Raw genomic sequence first — 14988 nt, forward strand, 5'->3', positions numbered from 1 at the left:
CTTTTTGGGGATTAAAACCTAAAAATAGATTGTGGATTACAATTCAATCTTCCCAATAAAGGAAGAGCTAAGTATCTTCATTGTTACAATCAGGAGACAGCTAAATCTAATCTTCACGCTATATTCTTTTTATTTGTACAAAGCCTTTATAATGTAATGTAATCAAAAATCGTTCATTTTATATTTCACAATGCTTTCCATCTCTTGCTTTCATAAATTCTTCTCTTATACATAAATCCATCTGATAAGCAATATTCTCTCTGATTCTAATTTGCTTATACATCCCTTTATGTTTAGCTTATGTATCCATTTTGATCTTATCTTAGTAAACATGTAAGATGTTGGTCTACACCCCAGCTTTTGGGATAAGAACTTACTATTTAACAAAAACTGCAAGGAAAACTGGAAAACAGTGTGGCATAAACTAGATAGAGACCAATATCCTACACCCTATGCCAATTATGGTGAACCTATGGCATAGGTGCCAGGCTGCCCTCCCACCCCACAGAGTTCATTACTAGAAAGGCAGAGGGACTCGGGTAGAGCCATTCCTCTCCCCTTCTCCCCTGCCTCTCCATCCAGTAGCCAATGGGAGCACACAGTGGTTAAGGTGGGTGGCTCACAGGCAGCAGAGCTGGAGGGGTGCAGAGCACTCAGACTGTTCTCCTCCCCCTCTCTATACTCACTGAGGACATTCCTCACTTCACTGGTCCCTCTACCCAGCAACCAATGGGGTTTCTTCTTGCCTCCCCTCTGTAAGGTAATTGGGGGGAGCGGAGGCATGGCACTCAGTATAGGGGTGGGCAGGATGGGGATGGGGCCCAGCACTCCATCTATAAAAAGGTTTACCATCACTGCCCTATGCCAGGATAAGAACAAAATAGGTATATAATTTAGATATAAAGAGTAATACCATAGCTAAATTAGGGGACCAGAGAATAGTTTATCTGTCTGATCTATGAAGAAGGGAAGAATTTATGACCAAACAAGAGATAATAGAGCATTATAAGACATAAAATGAATAATTTGTATTGTATTAAATCTCCTGTGCATGCAAAATCAATAATAACCAAGATTAGAGGGGAAACTTGGACGGGGGGGGGGGGGAATTTTGTAAAATATTTCTCTGAAAAAGGTCTAATTTCTCAAATCTATAGAGACTGAAGTAGAATTTATAATAAAAGTCATTTCCCAGTTGAAAAATGGTCAAAGGATGTGAACAATCAGTTTTCAGATAAAAAAACCCAAAACTATTAAACATATGAAAATATGTTCTAAATCACTCTTGATTAAAGAAGTACAAATTAAAACAACTCTGATGTACCACCTCATATCTATCAGATTGGCCAACATAACAATAAAGGAAAGTGGTAAATTCAGAGGGAATGTGGCAAAATTGGGATACTATTGCATTATTGGTGGAGTAGTGAACCTGATTCATCCATTCTGGAGGACAATTCAGAACTATGCCCAAAGGGTTATTAAAACTGTGCATAGCCTTTAATCCTGTAATACCTGTCATATTCTATAATCCTATAATACTAGGTCTGTATACCAAAGAGATTATTAAAAATAGGAAGGGATATATTTGTACAAAAATATCTATAGCAGCTTTTTATGGTGGCAAAGAATTGGAAATTGAGGGGAATGTCCAATAATTGGGGAGTAGCTGAACAAATTGTGCTATGTGTTGGTGATGGAATACTATTGTGCTATAAAGAATGGTAATAATCAGGATGATTTCAGAAAAAGCTGGAAGAATCTTCTTGAACTGATATAGAGCAAAATAATCAGAACTAGGAGAACATTGTATACAGTAACAACAATATTGTAGAAAGATTAACTGAAAGACTTAGCTACTGTTAGCAATACAATGATCTGGGACAGTTCTGAAAGACTTAAGACAAACGATGTTATCCTGTTATTCACCTCCAGAGAAGGAACTGCTGGAGTCAGATGCAGATCAAAGCATACTATTCTTTCATATTAGTTTATTTGGTTTTATTTGGGGGTTTTAGTTTTATGTGAGTATTTTCTCACAACAATGACCAATGTGGAAGTATGTTTTTATATGATAATGTTTACTGTCTCAGGAAGGAAGGGGCAATTTGGATTTTATGTCAGAAAATGCATATTGAAAATGGTTATTACATGTAATTAGGAAAATAAAATATCTTTGAATAAAGAGATTAAACTTTTTTTAAAAAGATACTGATCTACACCTAGTTTCTGCCAGACTGCTTTCCAATTTTCCCAACAATTTTTGCCAAACAGTGAATTCTTATCCCAAAAGCCTAGATCTTTACTTTGGTCAAATCCAAGATGACTCATCTTTTACTACTAGTAGTTTGTTGTATGTCTGTTCTGTTCTACTGATGTACTTTCTATTTCTTAGCCAGTGCCAGATAGTTTTGATAATTATTGCTTTGTGTTCTTGCCATTGCCCCAGCCTGTCACCCCGTGAGAATTGAATGTCTTTTTCACTTTTCATCTGGCTCTCTAGAGCTAGTGTGTAGTGTTGTTTCTTGAGAGAAAGTTACAGTTCTGTGAATATTTGAAGAATGAATGAAACAATCCCATGCCAAGTCCCTGGAGCCCTTTAGAAGCTGCAGCTAACAAATTATATTATTCTTTATTTCTATTTCCCCCTTCTCTATGCTCTCCTGAACCTCTGTCTTTGTCTAGGGAGTAAGTTGCTGAGTATTAGCCCTCATCGTCATTCTTCTTCTGGGGGAAAAACCACTGAAGAACAAGTTAGACTAATGATTCTAGTACATCTATTCTAATTTATCTTTCTCATTTCTCTCTCCATATTTTTCCATGCTTCAGGAGTCTCCTCTTAAGTGTTGGGTCATTATTCATGTCCTTCACATCTGCAGATCTCACATAGGAGGTCAAGAACTATAATCAAGGAGTCCCTTTGATCTACTTGCAGGTCTACCTTGTTACTCAATAGGTATGATTCTGGAAAGTAGATACATTGCATCTCAGTAAGTGGGTTCATATTTTAAATACATGAAAAAAGTGTGCACAAAGTCCTCTTTTATAGAAGGTAAATAAGCCCTCTCTACCAGTTTTCTTCTATTAGGCTTTTAGGCATTGATTCATTACAAACAGATCATTATCCAAGTCTGCCTGTAAGAGCTTTGGGTTCATCATGCCTGCTAGCCAGATCCTTAGAGTGCCCCACCAAAACCCCAATTAGCCCTTAAATTTACCAGATGTCATCCATACAAACCCTGCTGTGAGGCTCTTGAATTATTGGCAGTGATGTCCTCAGAGCCCATGGCAGAACAGCCCAGCTCATAGTCTGCATAATTAATATAGAGAGAAGGAATTAAGGAGAAGAGAGGAGAGGAAAGAGGAAAAATTTAAACTGCTCCGGCTAAGGCTGAGCCAGGCAGGAGTTAAAGGCCTTGGCCAAAGGGGCCTCCCTGAGCCCAAGGGAAAAGGAAATCAGTCTTATCACTCACCATGAGACTGTCTCAAGGAAACTGTCTGAGGGAGCTCCTCAAGGCTGAGTTCCAGGATCGAACTAGAGCCCAGGCTACTCACAGGAAGTGATCAGCCAGATCCACCTCTCCAGGGAAAGAGAGTGAAGAGAGGAAGTGACACACCCTATATAGACAGTTTTATGTCACTTTCCTGCGTATTATCTGTATCAGTGGTAGCTTAGCTTGACTTAGGAAAGCCCAGGGTCTGTCAGATGTTTCTGCACATGTCTATCAAAAGCCATCCTCCTAGATACTTAACCCTTAAGTATGGGTGCAGACATTCCTGACCTTGTTAGACTAAGTAGGGTGGAGCAATGTAAAGTTCACAAGACATTCCTAATCAAGTATCTACATTGTTACAATCATGAGGTAGCTAAATCAAATCTTCTAAAGTACAGCCTGAGTAGGGTGGAGTAGTTTTAAAATTCACACCTCTAAGCATTTGCTTATTTTTGTCACAATGGACCTGACCCAGTGAAATCACTAAGCTTTTCGAATAAGTTCCTAAAGTACCATCTGAACAGTTTAGGAGCCACTTCACATGGTGATATTCCTATAGGAAAGGCATTCAGCCTTTCACCTTGACATGTTGGGAATAGATCCCACCTATCCCTGATGCACCCATAAGCAGAGGGAACAAAGAGTTCTGCTAGCAAGGCGGGGGGGGGGGGGGGGGAGGAGAGGCGGTGCTCCAGCCAGGAGGGCAAAGACAAGGAGAGATGGAGCTCCTTTCACATCATTTTTATTTCTTTCCACGGTACCTAGCACAAAACTTGGCACATACTAGATATTGAAGTGGTGATTGTTATTGAACTGAAAGCCTCAAAGGATTACAGTTTGAGGGTGTAAGGAGAGAGTGAAGAGGCTGAGGAATAAGGGGGCCAGGGAGAAGTGGCAATGAAAGAGTTTATTCTTCTTCTCCCTCCTCTGCCTACTATTAAATCCACTGTCAAAGTTTCCAACCCTGGACTGTGGAAACCAGCAGTGGATACCAAGATGAGAGCAGGATAGGATTTCTCTGTCCCCTTTCATACCTCTCACCTTCCTTCCCATCCCTCCTATTCTCTCACCTTTAACTGAGGCTGGGAGAGGGGAAGGAGAACAAGACTTCGGGTCTCTTCCTTTTATGTTTGCTTGTTGCTCATTTATTTTTAGCAAACCAAAAAAAAAATATCTATTGAAAACATCTAAATTATAACACAGCCTTAGAGGGAGACAGAGGTGATATCCCACCATCTTTGTGGCTTACTCCTCACGTTCTTCTTCCCCTTCTAATGCTTCCTGGAATTACCCTAGAATCATGTAGCAGATAGATCTAGAAACCTGAAAACCATCTAGTCTTTATTTTACAAGTAATGAAACTGAGGCACAAGGAAAATGGTCACACAAGTTGTATTTAGCTGAGCCAAGATTTGAACTCAGGTATTTTGTCTCTTAGTGCAATGTCTTTTCCACAAAAAAATCAGAATTTATTCTTGGAGGATGATGCCACAGAATGTTACTGTTTAGTAGTCTCCATCTTCTTCCTAAAGATCCTGTTTCCTGAGGATCATCCAAAGGCAACTAGTGGCCCAAAGTGCTCCATCCATCCCTCCTTCCATGTTTTCCCTTGGGTAGACCAAAGACTCTGGTCCCCTTGGCCCCAGGGAGGGAACTGAAAGTTTCAGAAGACCCGAGTTACTGCCTATGTGACACTGGGCAGGCCCCAGCATATCTCTAAGACTTAATTATCCCATCACCTAAATGAAGTAACTATGCATCTCCCCCTAGCCTTAGGGAACCATAGTACCTATTGGCCAATCTAGCCGCCATCCCCAACTCCCATTCATTCTCCCTTGCTGCTAGTACTAGAATGAGGAGAGAAGTAAAGACAAAAAAGTCTTTGAGAAGGGAGGGATCCCAAGCAATAAAGAGCTCCAGTTTCCAGGGAAGAAAAGGGAGGAATATAATAGCAACAGGAACAAGGAAGCAGTCTTATATAATCTAATTACATTTACTAATTAATTATATTAATTAATAAATAATATAATATGGTTATAGCAATAGAATAGAATAGAAACAGTAACAGGCAATCAGTGGAGGTTCCTGCAGTTGTCTGGGTTGGAACAGCCTTTCTATGTTGCTGCCATGCCTTAGTTGGGGACCACCTGTGTGGGGGACCACCCTTAGTTTGGGGGTTGGTTGTATATTTTAGGTTTTTGCACTAGTTACTTTCAGCCAAGCTGCATCCTTTGGTTTGGAGTACGCCCTGCTATGAAGATCTCATTGCTTCCTAAGATTTGGTGCCCTGGGCAAAAGCCCCAGCTGCCTGGCCATGGTTAAGGATCACCTTTTGTTCCTGCTGGATGTTGTAATGCCTGCAAAGAGGCCCCGGTCTCCTGCACGTTCTTGTTCAGTGTGGTATGTTAGCATAGATTAGGAACTGCTCTGGTCCTGGAGAGTGCCTGTGAGCTTCCCCCCACCCAAACCTCCGGGTTTTTGTTTGTTATAACGAGAGATTGTTGTTTGCGTGAGCATTCCTCAGCGTTCTCTCTAGGAAAGCTTTAAGATGATCGTGTCATAGTTGGATAAACAGACATTTCATTCATTCATTCCTCTGTGCCCCAGCATGGAGAGTCAGCCGTGCAGGTGATGGTACCCTCCAGGAAAGGGCGCTGCACGTGACTCGTTGAATGGCCAAGGAGCCAGGACGCAGGGGGCCCGTTCACATTCCTAAATCCCAAGCAAGGAAGGTGATAGTGTTTGTCTTAACGGCGAGGCACGCGCCGTCCGCTTTGTTTCCACTCGGGGCTTGGCTCTCGACGGGACTCAAGTCCAGCTTGGTGATCTGTCAAACGATCCATCCCCCGACCATCTCAATGCAAATGGAGCTCCGCTGACCTCCGCCGTTAGTCCTGGCTCTGCCCTGCTTCCGCTTGGCAATTTTCTGCTGCTTTTATTGCACCATAATTAATATAAACCCAGATATAGATCAGATGTGGCTACAAATTTTCTGCTATAACATCTACTGTTCTCTCTGCAATGGGATCCCTAAAATTTATTGTTTGTGGAGGGGATGGCATTAAATAGTCTTCTTATCTTAAATTGTCATAAAATTCCCTCTGCGCTCTCTTCACAGAAAAGAGTTGTCTGCTTCTCACCGAAAGGGTTTAAGATTTACTCTGCTGATGTAGGAGGAAAGATTTAGAGGCAAGAAGGGCCTTGGTTTGAATTTGGACACACGTCCTCCTCTGTGAAGTGGAGGTGATGACGCTTGTACTGCCTTCCACGGCTGAGCTGTGCTTTGTAAACCCCTCAAGGGCAGGATCTCCCAGCCCGCGGTCTGGCTCCTCGTGCCCAGTGGGAGTTCAGTGACTTGTCCAGGATCCCACAGCTAGGTAGTGTCTGAGGTGAGACTTGAACCCAGGACCTCTCGTCTCCAGGCCTGGCTCCCAAGCCACTGAGCCACCTGGTGAGCCCCTAAATAGGACTTCTAAAAGGCTTTGAATTTTTTATTGGTAACATCTAATGGGCGCCGGGACCTAATTTTCGAGACTTGCTGATATTTCATTGGCAGTTTTCACAGGGACTGACTGGCCTGTTCCGTATTTCACGTTTCTGGCTGGGGCAGCATCGAGTTGAAAAGACATTTTGCTTTGGGCTGGTTTGGACATCCGCGCCCCAAGTCCGGCCGACGTCCGGCCTCTTCCAGAGGCTCCTTACGCAGCTCTGGTCCCTCCGGTGTTTTCCGAGCCTCGCCGGCCCTTTCCCTCCGCCCGTTGGGATTTCCTTTCTCAGACTAGGACGTTTCTCCTCTTTTCCTGAGAAAATGCTTGTGTTAGGACGAATCCCCGCCTTGCCTTTTCCTCTGCTCAGCCTACCGCCATCCCGGAAATCACCTCAGCGCAGACGCGGCGGCGAGATGGAGGACGGAAGGAGGCGTCATCCCCTTTCTTCAAGGGCTCACACGAAGGCGGACTGTTTCCGTCGTCTCCACGGCCAGGGGGCTCATCCCCGCCTCCGCAGAGCCGGGGACCCCTCGCATGGGCGCCCCCAGAGAAGACAGTCCGCGCTCTCGGGGGCGCCGGAAGCCTTATTCCCCGGAGAGGCCTCGTTCTGTTTCTAAAGCGTGCCTGTGTGGTGGCTGGGGACGGGCGCTGACCAGAGGGGAGGACGCGGCTCTTCTTAGAACACGAGTTCCATGGGAAGGCCCGGACGGCGCCCCAGGAGACCCCCAGGGCAGGGTTCAGCGCGGGTGCCCAGCGGGACGATGGCGGAGTGCGGAGCGGTAAAAGCCGCCGCGCCTCGTCCCTGCCGGCGCTCTGACTTGGGGGTTTCGGTGAATCCGACATCCCGGCTCTCCTTGAGGGTCTGACCGGCAGCCTCTGGAAGGCTTCGTTTCTGCAGGAAGCGGGGCCGGGATGGGTCTGTAAGACGGGCCGGGGAAGATGGCATGGAAGCCTTTCCCCATGGTTGAAGGTCCCGGAGGTCCTGCTTCCATCTCTCCGCGGGTTTGTGCTCTGTTCTACCGGCCCTTCCAGTGTGGAGCGCAGACTCCTCTTGGCTCCTCACCTCGTGCGGGCGCCCCTCATCCCTAGTGTCTCCTCCAGCCCCCCTTTCATCCACACCCCGTTCTCTGAGCCATCTCCCGTCCCATCCTCGTGCCTAAGTCTGTGGCCTTTCTTCAGCCCTTGTCCTCCTCGGCTCCTCTGTACTAATCACCACTTCGACCCACTTTTCGCCAGTAGATAGCCTTCCCTGCAGAAGCAGAGAAACGTGTTCTCGGTGTCAGCCCATCTCCCTGGGCAGCTCGGTGGTACAGCGGGCAGGAAAACCTGAGTTCGAATCTGGTCTCAGACACTCTTTGTGACCCTGGGCCAGTCATTTCACCCAATTGGACTCCGTTTCCCCATTTGTCAAATGAAATGGCCAACCCTTCCATCATCTCTTCCAAGAGAGCCCCAAATGGGCACACAAACATTGAAACGACGGAAACAGCAGACCCACCAAACCTGTATCATGGCGGCTACCACAAGTATGTGGATGGTGCTTCTTCCATCTGCAATTAAGCCCCGCCCAGAACTTGCCAGGGACGCGGAAGATGAGAGTTTGGGTTCCAGGCTTTGGTGACGGATGGTGCCTTTGGTCCTCTTGATGCATTTTCTCATTTCTGACAAGATAAAACACTGTTTGGAGCTGCCTGTGGCAAACGGAAAGTCAAGCCTTTGAGTAGTAAATATCACAAGCAAAGCGCTTTGCTGGACGTGGGAAATGAAAGCCTTTTCCCACGAGTGTTTCTACAGAGCTTGCTGGCTGGGGGCTTGCACTGATGCCGTGCCCAGCCGGGCGTTTGCTCCTGCAGGACAGAACTGCCTCGTGTTTGGGCCTCGCACCCAGAGTGAGAATTCAGGAAAGACCCTGGAGTGAAGCGGAGCTCCTGGGAAGGCCTCTTCTGGGGCCCACGGAGGAACCTTCCTCCGCAACACCAGATGTGCTCACGGGCCGCGATGGATGCAGTCAGACATCTTCTCTGACGGCGTCTCGGCGTGGCTTTTTTCTGTGAGCCTCTTTGGAGGGGCAGCTTATGCAGAGAGCGTCCGGCTGACCCATTCTGTAGGCTGTGAGGACGTGTCTGAATGGATCAGCCGCTTCGGTCTGGCCAGGGAGGACGACGTGGCCTCACCGCCTTTGGCTTTCTGACAGAGCCGGGCCTTCTTCGGCGGGACTCCGGCCTCACCGCAGCCCTCCTGGCCGGTGCTTCTAGAGGAGCACCAAGTGCCTCCTCTCCTGCACATAGATTATAGGTGTGCTTCTGGGCACGAATGATGTGTGTGTGCCAGGCTGGGGGTGGTGCACAACCAGAGGGGAGGACTCACCCTTCCACAGGTCTTTGAGCAGAGGCTGGGGGATGGCCTTGGAGCACAGGGATGTTTGGGGCTGGGATCTTTGGAGCACAGGAATCTTTGGGGTACAGGGATCTTTGGGGCACCGGGATGTTTGGGGCTGGGATCTTTGGGGGCTGGGATCTTTGGGGGACAGGGATCTTTGGGGCACCAGTCCTTCCTAACATTATTGTTGTGGGAAGGGATTTTCCCTCCCCATTATGTTGCTTTGTTTGACATAATCAATCAGTGACCTGGAGGGCGTTTACCACTGAGATGTGCCAGTATAGAGAGACCCTCAGAGAAAGGAAGTTGAAACCAACGAGACAGGAAACTGATCCCACAAGCACTGCCCCCTAGGCGGTGCTGGCAAATTAAGGAGCTCTGATTGGTTCCTGAGATGTGATGGAGAGCCAATGGGTGGAGAAAAGTGCTTATCAGGCGATGCCAGGCCGCTGCTGGCTGTCTCCTGGCTGGGTGGGAAACCCGGAGGAGGTCCCCTTGTAGGCGGTGAGCACAGGGGCGTCCGCTCAGTGGCTCCCTGCCTCTTTCCTGCACTTCCCTCTTTCCTGTCACTACTTTGATGTAATGAAGTTACTAAATTGACCAGCAGCCTCGTGATTTAACTTTAACCATTACATTCCCACCTGCTCAGGTAGGGGGTGCCCCATCCCAGCGGCTTCCTCTGGCCGGAGGCCCCCCACTCACATTTAGGGGTGTCTGGGCTGCAGAGGCCGTGGGCAGCTGTGGACACACCTCAGGCTCTGGGGGTCATTCTGGGCCCTGAGTTCAGATGCAAAGGGCAGATTCAGGGCCCCAGCCAGGCCCAGGTCACCCACCTCATCACTAGGCAAGGAAGGGGAGAGGCAGGAGGGGGCACCACGAGAGATGTGGCACGTAGAAAAGCAGCCGAGCACCAGAGGGGGGGGACCACAGATGTAGCAGCCCCCTCTGCCTTCAGGGGCTCTCAGGAGATTCCCTCCTTTGGTGATTTTTATCCCTAAAACTCTCCAGGCTCCCCCCTCCCCCATTCCCTACATGCACCCCAATTTTTTCATTCAGTATCTACTAAAAAGGAGGGAGTGTGGGTGGCAGCTGGTCCATCCATCGCTGGGAGCTGGTCCCTTCCTCTCGGGACAGTCCCGCCCCCAAATCTGCCTGGGCTCCTGACCCCTGACCTCCCCGCCTAACGCTTTCCCCACTCTGTTTGCCTTGCAGCGGACCCCCTGGTGGGCAGCATCGCCACTCAGTACATGACCAACAGAGCCGAACACGACCGGATGGCCCGGCAGTGGACCAAGAGATACGCGACCTAGGCACGTCCGGCGGCCTCGGGACGGACCTCTCCGCAAGCACATTCACCAAGTGCATCGATAGCCCCCTCCTTCGTGCTCTTCTTTTTAGGACATTCTGAACCATTTTGTGACACCGCGTTGTCCTGCCTTTCTTCTTCTTCTTCTTCTTTTTATTTTATTCCCCCTTTTCGCCCTCTGAGCAGGCGGGACGGGTTTGGGTTTGGGTTTGGGTTTGTTTTGGGGTTTGTTTTTTTCGTGCAGAGAATGTGGGCCGGTCCTAGTCTCGAGCTCTGCCCCGGAGCTCCGTGTCCGTGTGGTGGGTTTTCCTTTTGTGTGGTCTTTGGGCAGACGAGGCCAATGCAGAATTCTCTCGTTTCTACTTCAGTGTCGTGTTTAGGTTCCTTTTTGTACGGAAGTCTTTATCGGTGGGTGCATGCGACTGGGAACAAGTTTTGTATAAAGGCTTAATGCAAGCATCACTGTGCATTCCTGAGACTCTGTGGTCACCGGCCTGAACCAATGATCTGTATGGGATGACCTGGCGCGCCTGTCCAGTCTGGCGGCGCCGCGGACGCACACTTGTATTCTGAGAGCACTCAATAAACACTGTGGCGGATCCACGCACTTGGGCCCACGCGGCAGCCTGGCTTTGTGTCCCTGGGGTTGGGCTCGGGGGGTCCTCCCGGCCTGGAGTGCGCCCCAAGTCCCCGTGGCGGCCCCTCACCCTCCTCCCTCCTGCAGTCCTCCTGGGCTTCCTCCTTGTCCAGCACTGACCGTCTGGCTCCCTGTAGACTGGCCCTGGGGAGGGGGGGGCTCCGTCCTGTCACCACCAAGGGCACCTGTGGGTGTTGCCATTTGGAAAGCAGAGCCACCGTGCTGGGGGAAAGTCCCCGTTTCTGTCCTTCGCTGGCGGGGTCTGGGGATGCTTCTGGGAGGCGGTTTAGTTCAGTGGCCAATAGAAGCCTGGAGTTCAAGTCCTCCTCAGCCCCCCCCCCCCCCCCTCTTAGAGCCCCTGTAAATGGGACGCTTGTTGTCGCTCTGCGTCTTGCCAGGCACCCCGAGGAGCCCCGCATTTAGGGCTCCCACGTGGAAGGGCGCCTGTTTTCTGGAGGCCCTTCCTCGTGGCCCCAACCTTTCTATCTAATATTAGGCACATTTTTCCTTGAAATCAAAAAGGGAGCTGATAAGCATATTTGAATCTTGGACTTCCATTTGAACAGTAAAAGGCCTGCCTGCTTCCTCTGTTCCTCTTTGGAGGCTCTGACAGAAGGAGGAAGTGAATGAAGGGAGCCGCCATCCCCGCCATCCCCAGCCGCACCTCCCACTCCCCATCCCCCCCTCAGCCGCACCTCCCACTCCCCATCCCCCCCTCAGCCGCACCTCCCACTCCCCATCCCCCCCTCGGCCCCACAGCCATCCGAGGTCCCTGGGACGAGGGGGCACCGCAGGGGCGCTGGGGCTCCCCTCTCTGAAACAGAATGAACCAGGAGGGCTTCGAGGCCAGCAGGGGAAGCTCCGGAATCCTGGAGAATCCAACAGGACATCCTCCTGGCCAGACGGCCCAGCCTGGCTCCTCCAGCCTTTGAGAAACCGCTTTGGTTGGATTCACCATGAATGTACTAATTAATGACTTATTCATGCATTAATTAGCTGTATTAAGCGAGGACTGAGTTCAGGTGGCGCCTGCGAGTCCCCTCAGCCCTCTTTGCCTTAATCCCCAGAGAAAGACATGGGGGAAGAAATGGCAAGCCGCTGGGGTCTCCCTGCCGGCCAGACCAGGGCGCAGGCGGCCCCCTCGAAGGAAGACCACAACACAACAGATGGGGTGTTGTGACCCATTTGGAGCTTCTCGACAGAGATGGTGGGGGGCTCCGCCATTCCTTCTCCGGCTCATTTGACAGATGGGGAAACTGAGGCCAACAGGGTGACGTGCCTTGCCCAGTCCCCACCACCACCCCCCCCCCCCCCCGGCGGATTTGAACTCACTGACAGATTTGAACATAGTTAAAATGGAATTCCAGGATTCAAATATCTGCTTGGGTCCCTTTCTGAATGGGAGGGAAATGGCTCTCAGACACGGGAGGCTAACCTTGATGCCAGAAGCCTCGGGGCCTCGGGGTCTGGATTCCAGGCTCTGCGCCCCCCCCCCCCCCCCCCCCCCCGTGACAGCCAGGCAGACGCAGAGGGAGCCGATCCAAAGCTTGTCCAAGAGGGACCCTGCCTGTCTCGGGCGTTTGGTGCTAACGATGGTCCAGCCTGAGCTCGGGCCTCCGAGCCCAGCTTCGTGGCAAACCCAGGGTCGAAGCTGCCTGTCTGTTCAGGCGCAGACGGCACCTCCCCATCCACCGTCCGGCGGCCCCGCACGCGCACCTCTCCAGAGGGAGAGCTCGGCCTCGCTCTGCCCGGGGTCCGCCTTCCTGTCCGCCCGCAATGAGACGAGGCCAGGCCGTCTCGCCTCTGCTGGACGGGCTCGGCAGAGCCCCCAAAGGAAGGCGCGCCGGACTCCCAGGCCAGGAAAGGGGGCTCTTCCCTGGGGGCGCCGGGAAGTGGGCCGGACGGCAAGCCAAGGCCAGAATGAAATCCAACTGGAGAAGCGCAGAAAACCTCACCGCCTCCCTGGGGGAATCGAAGGAAACGTTTGGGGGGGGGGGCCTCCGGGGACGCCTCCGGCCGGATGGGCTTGTACAAGGACCTTCCAGCCATTCAGCGCCTCGGATCAAGAAGAGGCTAGTCTGGGGGAGGCGCAGCTTCCGGGGGCTTCCGGGGCTCCGCCCCGTGCGGGAGAACCGAAAAGAATCACCTATTTTCACGGCCACCCCAGACAGGCAGGGGCCGAGCAGCAGCTTCCCGGGAAATGGGCGCGCCTGGCGGGGTGTGAGACAAAGAGAAGCTCGCTGGCAGAAGGGCGCCGTGATCCGCCCGAGGAATCGCCCATCAGCACAGAACCAGCACTTGCGGGCTTGCCAAGTCCTTTCCCGATATACACTGGGAAGTCCGTGAAACGTGGACGGTTATTCCTCCGCGCGCTGGGTACAAAGGACAAAAGAGGGCATCATCGGGAGAGCATCCATGTGGGAAAGGCTCCAGCAGGGAGGGGGATCTGGGAAAGGTTTCCAGAAGGGCTGCCATTGTAGCGTGGACTCGAGACAGCTGGAGGAGCCCCGAGGCAGAGGGGAGGGAGGAGATGCCAGGCCAGGGAGGACAGCCCCACCACCAGGAGATGGGGTGTCTTAGTCAAGGGACAGGAGGGACCCCACGATCCATCGGGCTGTGCAAGGTGGAAGAAGACTGGAAATAGAGGAAGGGCTTTGAATGCCAAAGGAGGTGGGGGGGGGGGTCACTGAAGTTTATTTGACTGAAGATGACATGGTCAGATCATATCTTTTGGAAAAAATCAATTTGACAACTTCAGGGTGGATAGAATGAGTGAGATAAATGCCATTATTCACTCCATTTTACAGACGAAGCAACTGAGGCAAACAGGTTAAGTGACTTGGCTAGGGTCACACGACCAGTCAGGGTCTGGGGCTGGATTGGAAATCAGGTTCCAGCCTTCTAGCCACTGCGCTGCTAACTGCACGGACCATCTGGGCATTTTCTTCCTCTCGGGAACATTAGCAGGAAGGAGGACCGGCCAAGGAACAGGAACTCTTAGATCTCTCCTGCACAAGCCTTGGTGGAGAGGGTCAGCCACCAAAAGCACCTGATAGTTGGCAAATCATTCAATTGTTAACTTAAACCTTCTTCTTAAGGGCTTCCCTTGTTAGGTAATTAAATCATCCCTTTGAATGAGACTGGAGTCACCCAGGGAACAAGCACTAAAGGGGGAGGGGCACATGGGGCACACAGGGCTGGGTGCCCTGGTCTGGCTGCAGCATTCTTCTCCAGAAGGCTGGTGATGGGGAGGGGGAGGGAGTGGGAGTGGGTGGGGATGGGCCCTCTGTGCCAGCTCACCAGCTTCTTTTAGGCTAGAGGCAGCAAAGTCACTGAGCCTGGGAGGGGAATGGGTAGATGAGCTCTAGGAAGATGAATTGGGCATCTGGAGGGAGGAAAGAGGAAGAAAGGGAAGCCAAGACGCTAATGAAAAGGCTGAGGCCATAGACCAGCAACAAAGATGGCGGCCAAGGCGGGGAGAAACACATGGAGCACCTACTGTGTGCCAGGCTTTGTGCTGGTAAATGCAGGAGCAAAGACAATCCCGAAAGAAGCTATGCGGGCAAATGGTGGCTGTTGGCACTCAGAAACATTTACATGAGGGAGTGAAGGTCCCTCCTCTGCTTTTCCACCATCTCTTGACACCTAAATAAGGATGTCATGGCAGCCCATTAGTCCTGCGTG

General features: G+C 50.6%; 1 protein-coding gene across 2 annotated transcripts in view; it reads left to right on the forward strand.

Moving 5' to 3' along the window:
• The window catches only part of UBE2E2 (ubiquitin conjugating enzyme E2 E2), a 324036-nt gene extending 312756 nt beyond the window's left edge, over positions 1-11280 (forward strand). For both annotated transcript variants that reach the window (XM_056800341.1, XM_001369719.5), the window contains one exon: positions 10574-11280. In XM_056800341.1, the coding sequence (XP_056656319.1) occupies positions 10574-10671 (98 nt within the window). In that variant the 3' untranslated portion in view covers positions 10672-11280. The remainder of the gene's footprint in view (positions 1-10573) is intronic.
• Positions 11281-14988: the final 3708 nt, after the last annotated feature.

Source organism: Monodelphis domestica, chromosome 5 (assembly GCF_027887165.1).
Source record: "Monodelphis domestica isolate mMonDom1 chromosome 5, mMonDom1.pri, whole genome shotgun sequence".
NCBI classification, from domain to species: Eukaryota; Metazoa; Chordata; class Mammalia; order Didelphimorphia; family Didelphidae; genus Monodelphis; species Monodelphis domestica.